The sequence below is a fragment of the Eretmochelys imbricata genome, chromosome 1 (assembly GCF_965152235.1).
Source record: "Eretmochelys imbricata isolate rEreImb1 chromosome 1, rEreImb1.hap1, whole genome shotgun sequence".
Classification (NCBI taxonomy): domain Eukaryota; kingdom Metazoa; phylum Chordata; order Testudines; family Cheloniidae; genus Eretmochelys; species Eretmochelys imbricata.
Genome location: NC_135572.1, coordinates 141,838,902 through 141,858,968, shown reverse-complemented (window position 1 = coordinate 141,858,968; position 20,067 = coordinate 141,838,902). Strand labels below are relative to the sequence as shown.

Below are 20,067 nucleotides of genomic sequence, written 5' to 3'. Positions count from 1 at the left end.
GCATGCACACCAACAGTGGAATGGACACGTGCAACCCGTCTCAAAGAGCAACAGTTACGAAAAATTAGTAACCACTTTTTCACTAAATGAATTACAAGCTTGTTTTATTTGACATCTTGCTTCTTAGGAAAAAAATAACTTGCTTAATCGTTGTGAATTGAGCGTGAATGCACTGGAGAAAGAGGATTTTTACATCTTTTTTTTCATAAAGGTACATTTTCTGTGTTTTGACTTGCCAGAAATTGTGTGATGGTTAAATTACAGATTAATGTAGTTATTGTTTACTAATTTACTCATGTTCTATTAAATATTTTCTTGTGCCGTCATCGTTCTAATTACATATGGAATATAAAAAAAATCAGTGTACTCTTTTGCTTTGGTCTTATTAAGAATCTGTCACCAAATCAAGCAAGTTACTTTAACCAACAGAGATGCTTACACTTACAAGACAGTTATATAAACATTAGAAATGCATGTAGCAGTTAATGTAGAAACTTAAAGCTTTACAGAACTCTTGAAAGGCATCTTAAGATAAAATGGCAAGCTTTTATATAGGACATGTAGGAGGGAAGAGTTCCAAAAAGCCCATCTAGGTCTATTTTCACTTCACCCATTTGCAATCCTGTAATAAAACATGCAGTACAGTAAAAGTAATATGTCAGTCTCTGATTAATGATGCCTACATCCCACTATGATACTAAATGTCTTGTGTTATGAATATACATTGTTCAGTCTGATTTTTTCATTGAATGTCACTTCAAAACAGCAGCACAAAATGTCAGCAGAAGGGCTGTTGAAAGGCTCATCAGAAAATCTTCAGGGGCCTTTTTTCTTTTTTTAATTAAGGCAAATGGGCAGTTGAGTGTTTTGTTAGATTAATCTCTAGAATATGGAGGGGAAAAAAAGGGTATTCAAAATGTTTTTACACATACACTCAAATATTAATACCAGATTATATTAATGTTTTCTCATCAACATAAACAAAATTATAATTTTATTGACCGGTAAACTTATTGCATTTTCTGCAAACCTTTAATGCTTTGCCTAACAAAGAAGAGAAATTGTGAGTAACATTACTACTCTGTTGTACAGGTTGAATCTTTCGAGTCTGGCACTCTCTAGTCCGGCAACATCCATGGTCCGGCATGATTTTATTTCATGTTTTTTGTGCTTTATCAACTTATTTCCTTGTGCCAATACAGTAAAATTGTGTAACAACACTAACACTTTGTTATGAAGAGAGCCAGTAAGCCTTAGCTAGGCGGTGTTGCAAGCGTTGTTTTGTTTATTCGCCTTAGCGAGATTAAAATAAAGAGACTCACTCGCTACAATATTGACCTCCCGTGGTTCGGCAAATCCTCTTGTTCGGCACTGGTCAGGTCCCAAGGGTGCTGGACTAGAGAGGCTCAACCTGTAGTACATATTGCTACAGTAGTTCACAGTTCAGGTGGAAAGTATACAAGCAAGCATCAAACAGTAATTAATGTAAAACCACCAGCTACTTTCCATATTCATTTAAGATATTAAATGAACAGAACTTCTAACTTCATTGTCACGCTATGTGACCCAAACCCGGAATTAAAAATATGTAAATAAATCAAAATATAAAAGAATATTTCTTAAAATCCAAAAATTAGGCTGGAGGCAGGACTAGGATGTGGTTAATGGTTATTCTTGTTCATGTGAAATGTTGACCATCGTTATACTTCTTTTGAGCTCTTTTTCCTGCCTTTTCTCCCTGACCTATAATTTATATAAAATTTTTATGACTTTTTTTTGTAAACTTGCCATCAAAATATTTTTTTTAAAATGCTTATTTTGGTAGAGTCTGAGGAATATTGTCACCACTTGTTTGTGTGCACAAGTGATTGTTAAAATGACATCAGATGGAATGTCTAGCATTGTGGAAAGAGGAGGGATTATATTAAATTTGTTACCACTCAAGATCAACTCATGTTGCTTACAGCTGGTATTACTGTTCTGTTCTGTTAGACAACAGCAGCTTTACTGGGCTGATATTTTGAATGTTATAATAAAGCATGGTGGACTCCAGTGCATTTCCTATAGTTTTATTTGTTCTCTCCAAGAAAACTAATATCTGAAATGTATGTACTGATCTTCTGACAAGATGATTACTGTCTAAACTATTAAATTTCATAGGCAATGTGTGTCTCAGAGTTCCTCTACGAAGACTAACTATGAATTCAGGCATATTAAAGCATTTTCAGTAACAATGTTCACAAAACCAAATTATTTTTAAACTGCTTCCTTATTAATCTGTTGCATTCAGAGCCAGTAGTTATCTCAGTAAAATTGTTTTTCATAGTCTCTTCCTATGGATTCCTTATAAAAAGGATCTATGTTGTGGATATATATCTTTGTCTCAAAGATTCCTCAAAAGCTCAGCCTGGGGAAATAAGTTTCATACTCCAGGCTTGGCTTCAGTGTGCCACAGCAAACTGTTCCTGATTTGAATTGGTGGCTTTAATTTGATTAGTTAGATCATAAACAAGCAGAGAATCTTAGGTATCTTAAAATCTAGTTGGAACTACCATTCTGATGATGGGAAAACTAGTTAAATTTGAGCAATGAATTTTCTAATTTTTTATCAGTGCAAATTAATAATATAGCTACAGAAATATTGTATATTAACTGTAAGGAGACCATGAATACATAGTAAGAATTTACAACCTTTATGTCAAAGTCTTTACTGTAAACTACATCATAGGTGCCATGACTGAAAATTTCCTAGGGGGAGTTCATAGGTGATGGTTTGTAAATTCAAATGTCCAAATGATACAACTGCATAACTATTATAGTTACAACTGGTTATAGGGTATTTTAGATGGATTGGTCGAAATAATGTACAAAAAGTTTTCGTGAACAAGATATTTGTAAATGAATTGAAACGTGATCTAATTATGGACAACTTCAATAAAAAAAGTACATGAAAACTGCTATTTTGAAGAAAGTTGAGAATTAAAAATGAGAATTAGGAAGAACCTGTGAGTCTGCACAAGATACTCAAAACAAATACCTTCTTTGACCTTTCAGTGTAAATTCAGATAATACATATGAATAATGTATAATGTAATACCAAACCTCAAGGCTCCTGCTTCTCTGGGATTTTTCAGCGATATGAAAAGTGCTCAGACAGTTTGCTCTTCTGTTTCCATCTCCTAAAGGTCTGAGGTCAGTTCTCCCCCTTAATGGGTTACCCAAGAGGTATTCCCAAAATAACACTATACACATCTGAGTCCAGATATCTTAAATTAAAGCAATGTTTATTTGGCCTCGAATGTAAAATAAGTACAAAATATATGCAAGAAAGCATATAGTTTAATACTAGAATAGAAATACTGCTAGATGCACACAAAATTTAGAATATTTCCAGCACTACAACTGAATAAGGTATTTATCTTGCAGCCTAAAAGCTGTGAGCTAGTATTCCCTTCTTTCCCGTATGTTTTTGGTCCAGTTTGTGACCAGTTGCTCAAAAGAAAAATTTAATCAGTCTTATATTGGTGAATTTTGCATGGTTAATCATGTTTAAAAAAAACATTTCTCTGGTCAATTTCACCCTTGTGAATCAATAAACAGTAAAATGAAAATGTTCCTCCTCTTGAACAAATTAACTTCCAGTACACCAGGTGTTTCATTCTTTGAGTTAGCTTTTTGTTTCTGTGTCACTGTTCTTGTTTAAGCACCAGTGTTGTATTTGATACTGTGAAATATGAATACAGATGTAGTTGTTGCCTTGAGGAGCTTACAATCTTAAGTTCTGATCCTGCAAAGACTTAAGCATGTTCTTGCTTTTCTGTTGCCTCTCAGATGAGACTCATATGTTACAATAAACTCATTAGTGTGTTTCCATCACACCTTTACTTTATTAGTATACAAACTCCTCCAAAATCTAGGGTAATTGTGATAGCACACCTTTAGGGGAATTCAGTACTTTTTTTTTTTTTTTAGAGTTGTATAGCAAGGGAAATTTATATTTGGAAACAGGTTAAGATACAGTGGGGGAGTGGGGGGAATATTCTTAATCCAGGATAAGAGTGTTCACAGAGGGAGTTATTCCAGAAAAGCTTTAGTGCTTTAAATTCACACCTTACCTTATTCTGGAATAAGTTCCCAATGTAGACAAGCCCTAACCATCACACTGTGATACTGTTAAAGAAATGAATATTAATTCATTGTCATATTATATTTTGTTTCCTTGTAAACTTTATTTAGTAACTGTGAATCTCACTGTAGGGAGAGCTGGTAGCAACCACTATGTTTAAGTTGCCTAATGCCATTACAAAAAAAAGATTACCTTGTTTATGAGAGCTTTAACACATCCATTGTTTGCAGCAGGCATTTGAGTTCAACATGGAGAAACCGCTGGAGCGAGGGCAGTGCCTGTTCTTTGTCTTGTGACATTACATTAAGGCTTTGCTGGAATACAAACTGTTGAAAATCTGTTTCCTTTTGTCATTTGCAAGACTCCAGAAAAATTGTGCCAAAATGACTGAATATGAATATTCTAAGTGTGGGCTGATGCCACTATTGCAGCAGAACACACTAGGAACACTGGGAGCTGTCAGAGCAGCCATAGTGGGAGTGGAAAAAGTTGGGGGAGAGTTACAGGCTAGGCTTCCTCAAGACCTAGTACCTAGTCCATTTTTTCCTTTCTATTCTCGAGGGCTATTGTGTGAGGCAGGAGCTCCTCTAGTCCCAGGGAAGGAAGGGAGAGAGAAAGCCCGGTCATACCCAGCACCTGGCCTCAGTGGCTCATTTTCCTTCCCACTTCCTGTCCCTTCCAGGATAACAGCTGCCAATTAATGTAGTTTACTACTATTTGAATGACAGAACTATCTGTGCTGCAGTATTGAAGACCTAAGATTCACTGATGATGATAGGGTGGGTGGAGTTTATTCCTTTTAAAAACATGCACACACATTCACACCCCCAAGTAAGGAGCTCTTACTTTAAAAAACTACGTTTAAAGAATATTATTTAGGTAGCAAAGTCAAGCATTCAAACGTTAGGAATTAGAAAATTTGAGGTTGACTGACCAACCTAAATTCTGCCTCTGTGGGTATCTGCATGATGATAGTCTCTTAAATACACACACCATTTTTTCCCATGGTATTCATGCCTCCTTCAGCACACAGGATGGGCGCGCAGAGACAGAATTAGGTTATGCACTGTTGTATGAAGGCCTTAAGAAAAAAATTGGGTAAATGGTATCTTCTGAGAGGAACAGGGTACCCAGGGCAACCATGGGTATGAAAGCTAGTTAACTCACAGTTGCTGTATTAGTTTAAAATCAAGTTTCTTCTTTGATAGTAATATTCCTTTGCTTTCTTGTGTTTCATGCACCTTATTTGTGTTTCCTAGAGTGGTACTGGTAAAGCCAGTTGTCTAGCCAACCACCTCTGTTGAGCTGAGCAGATAATGTAGTCTGTGGAGATCCAGGTCTCCATAGAGCTGGTTGGTGCAGGAACAGAAAATATCTACAGTCAGTATATACTCAGACAATTCTTCTGTAGTGTGCTATTCCCTCACCTGGAATTTTGTAAAACTACAGTGGAAAGATTAAAAAGTACCTAATCCCCTAATCACACCCTTAATTTAAAGGTTAAAAATGTATAGGTTCACCTGTGAATAACTCTATCAGAGTGTTTCTGTCATACTCTCTACAACAACAGAGTGGAAGGCGACCGCATTAAAACAAATATTTTTCCCTCCAAAAACACCACCTTATGGATAGTTTCTGATGCTAGGGGAATGTCCGGTAAGCATTCTTAGCCATTTTGCACCAGAAATCGACATCTGCTCTTATTTCTGTGTTCCTATTTTTTAAAAAAAGGGGGGGGGGCAGGGGAGAAGCTTGTATTGCACATTAAGGGTGCAGGTTCTCTATTCTATAGTCCATACTATATGTAAATTTGAAAAGGATCCGTAGACACACTGTATGTTCATCCACATGCTTATGCAGGACTAGAAGTAAACTGTAAATAGGATTAATTTTACTCACTAATGACTCTGGATCTTTTTAATAAGAGTTTTTCAAAAAAAAAAAAAAGCCCGTCTGTGAACACACGGGGGGGAATGGGAATTTCAGTGCATTTCTAAATCTGTTGTGCTCAAGCGGTCACATGTAAAATGTACATGTTCAGCTGTAGTTCATGCACTTAAATGTATAGAACTGTCAGAAATAGTGCTGAAAAAGCCAGATCTAGTCAAATAGCAGATCTATGATGATAGACCATAAAGATGGAACAAGTGCAAAATTTGGAGAACAAACATACAACTAGATTTTGCTGGCCTTGATTAATAATAATGTAATCATGTTTATTACCATAGTGCTTAAGGGCCAACCAAGAACGGGGCCCTCATGTGCTAGGCACGGTACAAAGGGAGCAGTAGACCATCCCTGCTTCTAAGAACTTAGTCTCAATAGACAAGACTGACACAAGACTGTGGGGAAGGAATATAGCGCACAGAGCGAACAATGTGGTGATAGCAAGTGTGTTACACAGTTTTTTAGGGGGAGGGAGATTTACTTGGAAGGGGATAAGCAAAGTGGAAAGAAAAAGGAAGAGGGGGATGAAGGAGACAGCAGAGGAGAAGAGGGAAAGAGGAGCAGATTCAGAAGAAGTGAAGAGACTAGAGGGAGGGGTAAAACAAAGGGGGGGGGGAAATGTTTTCAGATTAGAAAATAGTTGTAAAGGCAATTTTGATGTTATCCACAACAGTCCATGGGGAAAAAAGTAAGAATGTAGAGAAAGTTGCACAAGCAGTTAAATGTAGTTTTGGCATGTTTGTTGTCTTTTGTCTTAATTAGTTGGATAGCTTGCAGTCAGTGCTGTTTAGGCTGCCAGTAATGGATGAGAATGTGGAAAATGATTCTGTTTTAGAAGTTCTGATGATGATGGCAAAGAAATAGCAGTGCCAAAAGATGTGCAATTTGTGTCTTCTTTTCACGATAACTTGTCAGTTTTAAAATGCTCTTTCGCAGCAAGGAGCCCTGATTCTCAGGTGCTTTCTACCTGAATGTGTGCAAACTGAAGAACAGAGAAGGCTGGTAGATTTCACTGCTATGTGAAGCCTTCTGCTGACCACTCTCTCCCATTAGAAGAAAATGCTAAAAAATCTGCAGCACCCTTCAAAGAATGGATCCAAGTAAGGATTGGTTCAGTCTTCCCTCAGAGTTCCCCAGTGCCCAAACTATTTTCTTGAGGTAGATGCAGAAGAGAAGATTTGCCTATAATGAAGATCAAATTCTAATTTGGCAAATGTAAGATAGCATTGTGAATTAACAGAAGTCTTATCAGAAATGTGAAATGTGATTTTTCAAAAAAAAGGTTGATAGGGTTTTTATTTTAATTTGTTGTAAGTAATCAATAAGTAATTGTTATAACTGATGAGCTTCCTTATTTAGGTCATTATAATGTACTTCTGAGAGAAGCTTTAACAAGACTTCAGATTTCTATCTCTAATAGTGTGATTATGTATAAAATCCCTTTCAGGTTAATTATTTTAAAATAAACATGTATGCAAGAGTAGTGCTGTTCTGGAAAGAGTACTACACTACCAGTGTATTTCAGGTATCCAGCATACAACATTTTTGTAAGAGTATATTACACTGAAATATTGACTTAATTTTTTGATGATATGCCTGATGTGCAGGGGCATACTTATTTATTTGGAAAGATGAGGTCAGCTTGATCACATTTCTTAATCTCTAGAAACATTCCAACTGGGCACACTTCTAAACCTTTATTTGCACAAGTTTGTGTGCATATTTATAGCAGTTAAGTCTTGAACTAAGCTCTTTGGATTCTCCTCTGGCTATTGGATTTATTCCATGGCTAGTAGGCAAGGTGGATAGACTTTGAAATCAAGGTGATTTTTAAATCTCTGCACTTAATTGTGATTTAAATAAATAGCTAAAACTTTTATTTAAATTTAAGATTTTAGTACTTTTTTTCTTAATGTCCTAATGAAAAGTGTATTTTTGTTTGGTAGTTGAGCCAAAACATGTTTGTTTGAACAATTAAAAGTGTAATACTAGACATCTACCAAGCTAATACTGCTATTTTATAACATGCTTGTGTGACCTTTACCATGACAAAAATGAAGATTGTAAAAAATGTTTTAACATGGTTCCAGCAAAATTACTTTTTAACCCAGTGTTTAAAAGGCCATTGTCAGTGTGGTGATATGTTAAACCATATTTTACAGTATCTTAAACATGAAAATGAGCAGCAGCTTCTGAGCAACAAGAAGATTGGGGGTTGTCTTTAAATCTTTGTGTTCCTGACAAGAGCATCCGTGAGTGTCTCCTGGTCCTGTCAGTGAATTTTTGGGCTGATCACACCATAGGCATGTTTGGAGCAGAAAAGGCACTGGAAGCTATAAAAGAATGAGAAGCAGAAGAAAGAATGAGAAATAGAAATGGGAGAGAATTTAAAAGCACCAAAAAAATTTCAAGAGGAGGAGGACAGAATATATATGCAAACAGGAAAGGAACAATAAGTATGGTAACATTTAGACAGGAAAGGGAGGACAGTAAGAAATAAAAAGTAGCAAAGCCTTCTACCAAATGACTTAAAATCTTAAGTGTAAGTATCTTGAAAGGAGGACCCTTTTCTTCTCTCTGTTCTCTCTAACTCCAAGTCCATTTTTGGCATTTAATTTTTTTAAACATGTGGGACCGAAACCTGCAGTGTCAGCCATTGCGACTGAAACAGGTCATAGGATTGGGCCCCGTTGAAAAACTTGGAATGGGAGAAAGCAGCAACACACAGTTGTTAAATCCCCAAAACGTTTGTGCAAGATGAGGAAATACGGACATCCTGTGTGAGGAATATAAGCTGTTATACAAACATTGTGTGGATTAAAAACTTATTCAAGGTTTCTTCTGCTGCTTCTGCTGCAGTGGTGATTGATGGAGGAGGTTACAAATGTATAGCTAAAATAGAGATGTGCCAGCAAGCAGCAACTAAAGCTGCATATTTTGAGGAAAAAAATGCATTTATAAAGTATCTGTTTGTTGAAAAGTGACCTCCAGTAATAACTTAACTTTGTGTTCATGTAATAATTCCTCAGTGTACCATCCTGCAATTCAAAAACTGGATGGCTGCTTACTTTTCATAAGTCTCTTAACTTTGGGAGAAAATTTGCACATCCTTTGCTTTTCCAGATGACGCATTCTGTTCATTGTCCTGATTTCTGTTATTTCTATACTCTTCATATACAAACTTAGAATTGGCTATAGAATTATGTAACATCACTCTTTCTTCCAAAATCCCCCAGGATTAGATTTAATTCTAGATTATTAATTGTTTTACCTGGTCAGTTTCAGTATCTCTGATATTTGTGAATAGATTTGTGATGTTTACAAAATATTTTGGAAGGCATGACATTAATCTAGAGTTATTTCTTATGTTTTCCTTGCCAGGAAGAAGGCAATATCAAAGAGATTGCAATAACACATCATGTAAAGGAAGGACATGAGAAAGCGGACCCATCACAGTTTGAACTTCTTAAGGTTCTAGGACAGGGTTCTTTTGGAAAGGTATGTTGTACATATTTTTGTGGGTGGGTTATCAAAAGGGAAGTCAGAAGCCCTTGGAATGGACAGTAATAAGGGTGAAATATTTATAGCAGTCAGATTTTTATATTCAAGCCTTAGTCCAGGTCAAGATTATTTTCTAAATTGGTCTTTACTAACAAAGTGCTCAGGCTCAGGCAGATCCTTTTGAAACCAGTAAATCTGTTCCAAATTTAGCTATTCTGTAAACCTCAAAAAGATTCCTGAATTCTCTCCTTGTGCAACTCTGGTATAAAAGTTTTCTGAAGTTAAGATATTCAGTATTAAGATGGAAGAGTATATTCATCCTGAATAGATCCATTCCATGTATCTTTAACGTACTGTCAGACCTGAAAGAAAAAACAAGTGGTAGGCAGAATGGCCATCAGTAAGGAAAAAGTATTTCACAATGTAGAATGGCTCTAGTTTTGTTCATGTGTTACAGAAAATGGGCTTTGGTCCTATAGTCATTGAATTAATAACGAAATTTAGAACTGTCAAGCGATTAAAAAAATCGCACAGTTAATCACACTGTTAAACAATAATAGAATACCATTTATTTAAATATTTTTGGGTGTTTTCTACATTTTTAAATATATTAATTTCAATTACCGCACAGAATACGAAGTGTACCGTGCTCATTTAATCTTTATTTTTGATTACAAGTATTTGCACTGTAAAAGAACAGAAGAAATAGTACTTTTCAATTCACCTAATACAAGTACTGTAATGCAATCTTTATCATGAAAGTTGAACATACAAATGTAGAATTATGTACAAAAAACCTGCATTCAAAAATAACAATGTAAAATTGTAGATCTTTCAAATCCACTCAGTCCTACTTCTTGATCAGCCAATTGCTCAGACAAACAAGTTTGTTTCCATTTGCAGGAGATAATGCTGCCTGCTTCTTGTTGACAATATCACCTGAAAGTAGGGTTGCCAGGTGTCCGTTTTTTGACCAAAATGCCTGGTCGAAAAGGGACCCTGGCAACTCCGGTTGGCACCACCGACTGGACCATTAAAAGTTCAGTTGGTGGTACTGCGGATCTAAGGCAGGCTAGTCCCAACCTATCTTGGTACCATGCTGCGCCCCGGAAGTGGCCAGCAGGTCTGGCTCCTAGGCGGGGGGGCCACGGGGCTCTGTGTGCTGCTCCTGCCCTGAGCACCGGCTTTGCACTCCCGTTGGCTGGGAACCTCAGTGAATGGGAGCTGGGGTGGTGGTGTCTGCAGGTGAGAGCAGTACGTTGAGCCTCCTGGCCCCCCCCGCCTAGGAGCCGGACCTGCTGCTGGCTGCTTCCGGGGCGCAGCATGGTGCCAGGACAGACAGGGAGCCTGCCTTAGCCCTGCTATGCTGTTGACTGGGAGCCTCCTGAGGTAAGCCCGCGCCCCAACCGCCTGCCCCAGCCCTGAAACCCTCCCTCAAACCCAGAGCCCCCTCCTGCACCCCAAACCCCTCAGCCCCAGCCCAGAGCCCGTCCCCCCCCAATACCCTGCCTCAACCACGGCCCCCTCCCGCACTCCAAATCCTTTGCCCCCACCTTCTAGCCTACACCCCAAACCCTTCATTCTCACCCCCACCCAAGAGCCCGCACCCCCACCCAAGAGCCGAAACCCTTCCCACACCCCATCCCCCTACCTAAACCTGCAGCCCTTTCCCGCACTCCGAATCCCTAATTTCTGGCCCCAGTTAGAGCACTAACCCCCTTCTCCAGCCCAGTGAAAGTGAGTGGGTGGGGGACAGCGAGCTACCAAGGGAGGGGGAATGTAGTGAGGTGGGGGCGGGGTGTCAGGGAAGGGGCAGGGCTAGGGTGTTCAGTTTTGTGCAATTAGAAAGTTGGCAACCCTATCTGAAAGTGAGAACAGGCCTTCTCATGGCACTGTTGTAACCGGTGTCGCAATATGAATTTTTAGTGCATCTGGCACGTAAATATATGTCCCTTCATGCTTTAACTACCGTTCCAGGGGACATGCGTCCATGCTGATGACAGGTTCTGCTCAATAACATTCCAAAACAGTGCAGACGATGCATGTTCATTTTCATTATCTGAGTCAGATGCCACTAATAGAAGGTTGATTTTCTTTTTTGGTGTTTGGGGTTCTATAGTTTCCGCATCGGAGTGTTGCTCTTTTAAGACTTCTGAAAGCATGCACCACAGATCGTCCCTCTCAGATTTTGGAACTTGGCGCTTCAGATTCTTAAACTTTGGGTCAAGTGCTGTAGCTATCTTTAGAAATCTCATGTTGGTACCTTCTTTATGTTTTGTCAAATCTGCAGTGAAAGTGTTCTTAAAATGAACGTGTGCTGAGTCGTCATCTGAGACTACTATAACATGAAATATACAGCATAATGTGGGTAAAACAGAGCAGGGGACATACTGTTCTCCCCCGAAGAGTTTAGTCTCAAATGTAACTAACGCTTTTTTTTTTTTTTTTTTTTGAATGAGCGTCATCAGCATGAAAGCATGTCCTCTGGAATGATGGCCAAAGCATGAAGGGGCATACAAATATTTAGCACATCTGGCACACACATACCTTGCAATGCCGGCTACAGAAGTGCCATGCAAATGCCTGTTCTCACTTTCTGGTGACATTGTAAATAAGAGGAGGACAGCATTTTCTCCTGTAAATGTAAACAAACCTGTTTGTCTTAGCAATTGGCTGAACAAGAAGTAGGACTGAATGGTCTTGTAGGCACTGAAGTTTTACATTGTTTTGTTTTTGAGTGCAGTTACGTAACAAAAAAAATCTACATTTATAAGTTGCACTTTCATAAGAGATTGCACTACAGTACTTGTATGAGGTGAATTGAAAAATACTAGTTCTTTTGTTTCATTTTTACAGTGCAAATATTTGTAATCATAAATAATATACACTTTGATTTAAATTATAACACAGAATACAATATATATGAAAATGCAGAAAAAATCCAAAATATTTAATGTTTCAGTTGGTATTCTATTGTTTAACAGTGCGATTAAAACTGCGGTTAATTGCAATTAATTTTTTTACTCACAGTTAATTTTTTTTTGTTAATCACGTGAATTAACTGTGATTAATCAACAGCCCTAATGATATTCAGTAACCCCACAGGGTTGTTTCTACCAAACAACCGCCATCAAAATTTGGACAAGACAGAACTGTTCCTTATCTTCAATCCACCTTGAAATTTTGATAAAACCACTTGCAATCTTATTCAATAATAATCTTAATGTTTGGGGCATTAAAACAGGTACCATCACAAGCAAGATTGCCCTGTTTGCAGATAACCTTTTAATTTACTTTCGCACTCACTGAAATATTTAAAACCTAAACTGCATTTGGGTGATATACAAGGCTCACAATCAAGTGAAGGAAGATTGAAATATATCATATGAGCCAACAGTACTTTCCAGTTCCTTCTTAGTATTAGAATCCAGATTAGGTGCTGATCATAAACATAAACCAAGATTTTTTTAACAACTTATTACACTTCAGTTCTATACCAGTCCTGGATAAAATTCCTCATTGGAGAGAGATGAGGATATCCTATCTATGCCTAACTGTCAAGTAAGGTGCAGTCTTGTTCTTTCTAAGTATTTTTTCCCATCTGTCCTCTAATTATTTAAGAAACCACCAATAAAAGTTAATTTATTTGAATAAATAATAATAATAATAAATTTTGGCAGTAGCATTGCCGTTCATCTGAATATGTAATTCCTTGGCTTAACCAGGAACAAACCCCAAAGATGCTTTGTCTGTAGCCTGTTCCTTTGTCAAGGAATGCTACCTAAGTCGTCATATGAAAATCTCTAAATTCGGGTATAGATGAGTAATCCAGGATAAAGAAAACCATCTCGGAACCATTAACAGTTACCTTTGAGAACTCATGGAGGACATATTTATCATTTTTAAAAGGCCTTAATTCCTGGGCAATTCTTAAATAGTAATAACTCGTAATTTTGGGGCAATAATAACTACAAAGACCTGATTCTCGTTAACACTAAGCCCTGTTTGTATTTCTCTGGCATCCACTGGCATCAAAAGAGGTCTTAGTGTACATGAGAGATGGGCCCAAAATTATTACATATAATTTACTGTACTAAACAATAAAACTTGATTCACATAACGGTTGTGCCACCTCTGTGTAGTGTCTCGTACCTCTATCAGGTAACTTGCACAAACACGTGGGAGCACCCTGTGTTTCCAGATTTACTCTGAGTATTACATAGCATATACTAAAATTATCACTCGGAAAATCTCCTTTACCCCATGATCTGTCTGCTATGTCTTTTCATAAGTGAACCAAAACACAAATATAAAACGATTCGTGTATTTGGCTTTCCTTCTTACTAAACATAGAATTTGTCTACAGTGGAAATCAATATATCCCCTTCCATATCTGACTGGTTTAAGGATATTAAAAACATAATCCCTCTCAAGAAATCCTATTTTCCTGCAAAAGGAAAGGAAACACACTTTAGTTGGGTCTGGAAGGACTTTACTAATACATGTGACATTCAATCACAGTAAACTGTATAACAAAGTAGATGGGCACAATTGTCTTCTCACAGTTTTCTGGTATATTTTTAAAAGCCTTTTACTATGGTTAATATATTGTCTTTAATTACTTATGAACAGTTGTTTGACTTGCAATCATTACGTATTTTTCCTCTCTGAATTAACTCTTCCACTCATCCCAATTATATGTAATATCTGCAGCTTGTTTATAACCATTTTTGTTATGTCCCTGTTAATTCCTGTAAAATGTGAAACTGCTTGAAGAGAAATATTTAAAACTTTTTTTAACTGAAGAGAATGGTCAGAATGTTTAATTTGCTGTTTCATTTAATTATTTTTTGAATGCTTATTAGCTCAACTTTTCAGACACAACCAAATTCATCTCTAGAGTAACTGCTGAAATAATTATGTTAAACCAGGATAAATTTGGCCCAATATATTTTTTGTTTTTTAAATGCAAGTAAAATTAGGGGGAGGTGAAATGTGGTAGGTAAACAGGGACATTTGTAATTAGGAACACAAGTTGTATAATCATGAACAAACATAGATAATTTTAAGTGGTCAGTACTAGAGTTGGGGGTGCCATTTGCTACAAATAAGAATTTTGTTGAAAAAACAACTGTGAATCCCTATTAATAGAATTAGATACCAAAGTTTACTGATCTGATTTATATTTATCTCCTTTAAGAACATTTTTAATATTTTGAATACAGGTATTTCTTGTCAAAAAAATCTCAGGATCAGATGCTAGACAGCTTTATGCAATGAAGGTATTAAAAAAAGCCACACTGAAAGGTAAGTAATTAAAATAACCATTTATGGAAAGTGATGTACATATGAACCAGACCTTAATCTTTGCAAACAAAAATATAAATATAGATACTGTTGAAAGAGTTAGTTCAACAAAGATCTTTTATGTGCATGCTTGACTTAAATTCTAAACCATCAAATAGGACAAAAAGTACCATCTTTGTATTATAAACACAAAAGGATTAATAAATGAAAGCATCACATTTGTAGAATTTTTAATGAAAACCGTTCTTTCCGTGATAGGTTCTGATCAACTTGTTTGTTGTCATCCTGTCAGAAACCCATGTTCACTAGATATGAAATTTCTAAATCTTTTACTACAAACTTAATTATAATGTAGTTCGGTAATCCTTCTTGAAGTAATTAGTATTAAAATCCATGTCCCTTACTGAAGCACTGCATAGGCATAATAAATGTTTCATCAAGGTAGCTGTGCCACATCATTACTTCTGGTTAGTTGACTTGATCCTGGACATGTTAATAGATACTTATTAAATGGCATATTTCTGTTCTCCAAAATGCTGTGTAACTTTGTGGATAAAGTTTCTTGCCTTTTGGTGAGAAGGTTAAGAGATCAAATTACGTTTAGTTTGTGATGTTGAAAAATCCATTAATACCTCTTTTATTATAAAACTGAGTATTTTTGTACAACAAAACCCACCAACTTTATAAAAAGAAAAATTCAGGAAAATAAATATATAAGGAGATTGTGCTTATATGTTTTGGAGAAAAGAGGAAGCTAATTGTATTTCCTCTTCCCTAATCACTCCCCATACACACATGCAGAGTGACCCCCTGGAAAAGGATAGGAGTCTTAACATTTTATAGTCTTCCAGATACCATATTTTGTATGATTGAATCTCTACTTGTCACAGATCCACAGGATAGAAGACTCCTATTCGGAGACCTTTCCCTTCTTCAGGAGTCAATGCATCTCAGCAAGTATTTGCAGTGACACCAAGCAACCTTTTCAAAACAGAATAGGGTTCCATAGTGAAATGAAATATAGCATCAGGAAATCCTTAAGTTCAATCCATCAAGATATAGTTCATACTGGCCAATTCCAGGGCTCCCTCGAACCAGGATGCTGTAGGAACTATCTTGGTTTCCTGTCTCTGTCTCTTTGTCTTCATTCCAGGAGAGCGCTCTGTGTGTATCCCTGAGCCCAGTTCTTATCGCCTCCTGTCACCTCCCTCCATTGCCTTCCTCCTGAGTTCATATGTGCTCCACCCACCCAAGCTGGGAGGCTCTCATTGATATGTCAGTTGTTCAGTCCTTGGGGTTTCCCTTGTCTTTGTAGGGCCTTCCATTGATATGGGTTGGTCTCAGCCAGTAATAAATGATCCGTTCATATCACCCAAGAGAGTTACGTGACAAAATGCCTCCTGTTTCCTGCTCTTTACACTCACACATAGCAATACCAAGCACAAAGTGAAACTGAGGCACATATTGGAATCATAAATATATTACCAAAATTCCCACATTTGGTCCATTTGGTTCCATAGTTAAAGTTTGAGCTTAAAGTAGGAATTTAACTACTTCTTTTTAATGTATGAAGAATACAGCAAATCCTCTCCAAAAGTATAGGACTTGCTCCAAAATAGGAGGAATTTTCTAAGAATTTATAAGTAAATTCTCTAATTAGCTTGCTTTAAAATTATTTTTTAAATGGTTCCTTTTTAAAAAAAAAAAAAAAATTTAGGCGCCTATATCAGTGCATTTTTTTGTCTTAAATATCTGTAATGAAATGACACGCTAAGGCACCTGAAAATCTTAACTCTATCCTGTGGACACCATGAGGAAGAAAAACAAAAAAATCTAATATTCCTAAAAATCAGAGTACCTTTTCTAACTGCAAGTACAGTCTCTCCTCAGCTATCCTGGGGGTAAACTGTCAGTTTTCTGTGGGAGCATTAACAAAAATTTGGTTAAAACAGTGGATTTTTGGTTTTTATCAAGAAGACTTCATATTGAATAGTTATATCACCAGTGGCCCAGATTTGGTGGTAGTATTTATCTGGTCCCAAAGAAGAGAAAATGCAAGAAAAAATTTGTTCTCCTTTTTGTCTTTGTTACTTTGTGTTACTAGGAGGAGCAGGTTACCTTCATCCCAGACCCAAAGCATCTGAAACAATTTGTTTCCAGAAAAAATTTAGAATGGCATATAACTACCTTTTAAAGACAGTCTGTGACTGAGATATAAGTTGTTACAGATTTGCGCTCTTGGGTCTTAAGCTTCAAGTGCAAGACTTTCAGATGTCTTAGGCAAACCAAAGATGAAGAATTTTTGAGAATCCTAACACCCTGTCCAGTGTATTTCTCCCCTGCTTGTGCCTCAACTGATATTGCATTTTCAGCTATGGCTGTCAGAGGAGTTCTCAACTGACTGATCCTCCTTCAAGAGTTTGGCCATTAAAATTGATGTATTTCAGTGTTTTTAAATGATTATATATATATATATATATATATTTTCGTTTGTTTATTTTTGGAGGGGATTGGCCGTTCTTTTGTGGTGTACAAGATGCTTTGCCTCCAGCAGCTTTGTCCTATTCTTTACATCCTTTTTTAGACATTGGTTTCCTCCCATTAAAAATCACTTCAGTGATTTTTGAGACTCCTGCTTGGTTGTGGCCCTGAGTGGGGTAGCAAGTTATATTCAAATGCTGCATCACTGGGTCTTTTGGAACGTGAGTAATGAGTAATAGCCTTCTCTCCATCGGTAGAACAGATGTTATGTCAAAAGCAGGAATTTTGATGAAGCAGCAGCACTGCAAAAATCATCAGGAAAAGGATCCAGTAGATTCTAGAGTGTGTTTTAAGACACTAGAAAGCACTGCCTGTGAGTAATAGGCATCGGCTAAAGACACTGCGTTGTCCCCTGGGAAGTGGGGGACTGCACATTGGGAGAGGTCTTGTAGATCTCTTTAGGAGTTAAGACTCGGGCCTTCATACATCTTGTAATTGCAGTGCCTCACAAGCATGAAGCATTGACACAGATGGGTCCTTGGCCTTCAGACATTGCCCAGAACTGACAGGAAAACCAAGATACTACATAAATGGGTTGCATTGATGTAATTAAACTGCCTTCTTAGACTGATTTAGTTAATCCAGTGCAATATTTGTATATAATCGAGACCTTTGATGCACCTTTAACCTTATGATTTAAAGTACCAATACAATAGTGTCTTCTGACCAAAGATGTTGCCTTGTTTTTTGCCTCTGCCAGCATCTGAGGCCTGGGGATTCCACGACCTAAAGGGCAAGGACTTGCTATAGAGGATGCCACAATACTCAAAACATTGTGCTTGAACCTTAAGACTCAAGAATCTGATTCTGTTACAACTTACGTCTTAGGACAAGCAGAGTTACATGTAAATAAATTATTCCCTTCTGTGAAATTAATCCATTTTGAATACTGATGACAACTCAGTAATAATTTGTTTTGAGATTTAATGTCCCCTGCATTTAAAAAAAAATGGTTGGTTTGCCTAAGACATTTTATATTGTTTCCATCTTGGTTTCTTTCAGTCAACTATTTTCTTAATCCAGAGTCAGAGGCATTAGTACCCTTTAAAGACTGCTTGCTAACTGTAGGCAGTTTACATGCTTTATCACCTCCTATCTATAGGAGAGAACCTTCAGGGAAATGCAACTACAGCAGCCAGAATGCATTGTTATAATAAATTTCAACCTTTTAGTGTTTGCAGTATATTCAGGAGTAAACTGATAGCCTAGATTGACATATGTGTTTTTAAGAGTCTCAATGGTGCCATAGCGTTGGATGGATATCCTTTGATTGTAGTTTGTAAAAATCCAAATAAAAAGATGATTTCTGTTCAGCTTATATCAGTTTAAAGCTACTTCTATCAATATAGTTTATTATTAAGCTGCTTATAAAATACACTTTGTACAGTAAACCTGCATTCACACCAGTGGGTTGTACCACTTTAACTCTGTTTCTAAACTGATATAGTTACAGTACAAAAAAGTGTGTAGATCAGAGTATAGTGCTGTTGGAGTTCTTGGTTACAGATTTTTAATTTTTTCTCCAGGTTTCAAGTAGCAACAACTTGAGACTTGAGCAAGTCCCAGTTTTTAGTGAGATTTTCAGGAAACAATGTATAGTGAAGTAGGTTCTCCACACAGTCTCACAAATTTGTCTCTGCATGGATGTTATTGAATGGCATAGCGTTGTAATAATTAAACTAAAAATATACAAGGAGAAGTAAATTAGGGAAATGTAAGGAACAGTCTGTTCTCGATATGAATTATAGTTTGTGTTCATGTTGTAGTTCGAGATCGTGTTCGGACAAAAATGGAACGTGACATCTTAGTGGAAGTTAATCATCCTTTTATTGTCAAGTTACACTATGGTGAGTTATAAAAGATGAAATCTTATTTGCATGTCACTGTGGTGACAACAATTCAAATATCTGTGCAAAGAATCAGAAATTAGAGTTGGTCATCTACACCCCAATCCTGCGAAAGTTTATTGCACAAACTTAGCTTTACACACTTTGAATAGTTGCCCTAAAATCAATTTTACAATTTTGAGTGCATAAAGTTAAGCACATGAGTAAGTCTTTGTAGAAACTGGGACTTTAGTCCATCCCTTTATAAGATGAACGTATGTCAATTTAATCTAGCTGGTATTTTTAAAAAAAAGATTTCAGTTTGTACACCTGTCTATCACACTTTTCTGTTTTTAAAATATTTTTCATCCCTGATTGTTCTATAAAGACTAACATGTACAAAAGTGCCTAGTCCCATTCCCGTCAAAGTCAGTAGAAATACTCTTACTGATTTCAGTGGCAACTCAGTTATTTAGAGGAAGGAGTGAAAATGACTCTATTCAATATTCTGTTAACTATACGTAGTAAACTGTAAAAATAGAGAAAAATATATTTTCTGATCTTTCAGTTATAGCAATGCAAAGTTTTATTTGTAACAATAGTTGCTACAAAATGTTCAGACAGAAGTGATTTTTTTTGGTTCTTAAGTTGATAGTGCCCCTTTAATATCATTCCCTACAGTGTATTCTTCAGTGTTTTGTCAGTCCTGTTTCCATGTGATTACAGTACAGTGTAATACATCTCTGTATTAGGTTGAATATCTCATAACACTTACTTACATGATGTACGTTAAATGTATTAGCATGCTCACTTAAATCT

General features: G+C 36.8%; 1 protein-coding gene across 4 annotated transcripts in view; it reads left to right on the top strand.

Moving 5' to 3' along the window:
- The window catches only part of RPS6KA3 (ribosomal protein S6 kinase A3), a 126,569-nt gene that overhangs the window by 24,841 nt on the left and 81,661 nt on the right, over positions 1 to 20,067 (top strand). For all 4 annotated transcript variants that reach the window (XR_013346108.1, XM_077816665.1, XM_077816655.1 and 1 more), the window contains exons 3-5: positions 9,455 to 9,571; positions 14,800 to 14,881; positions 19,189 to 19,269. Coding sequence is in view for 3 of the 4 variants with exons in the window: in XM_077816665.1 (XP_077672791.1) it covers positions 9,455 to 9,571; positions 14,800 to 14,881; positions 19,189 to 19,269 (280 nt within the window). In the remaining variant the exon portion in view is untranslated. The remainder of the gene's footprint in view (positions 1 to 9,454; positions 9,572 to 14,799; positions 14,882 to 19,188; positions 19,270 to 20,067) is intronic.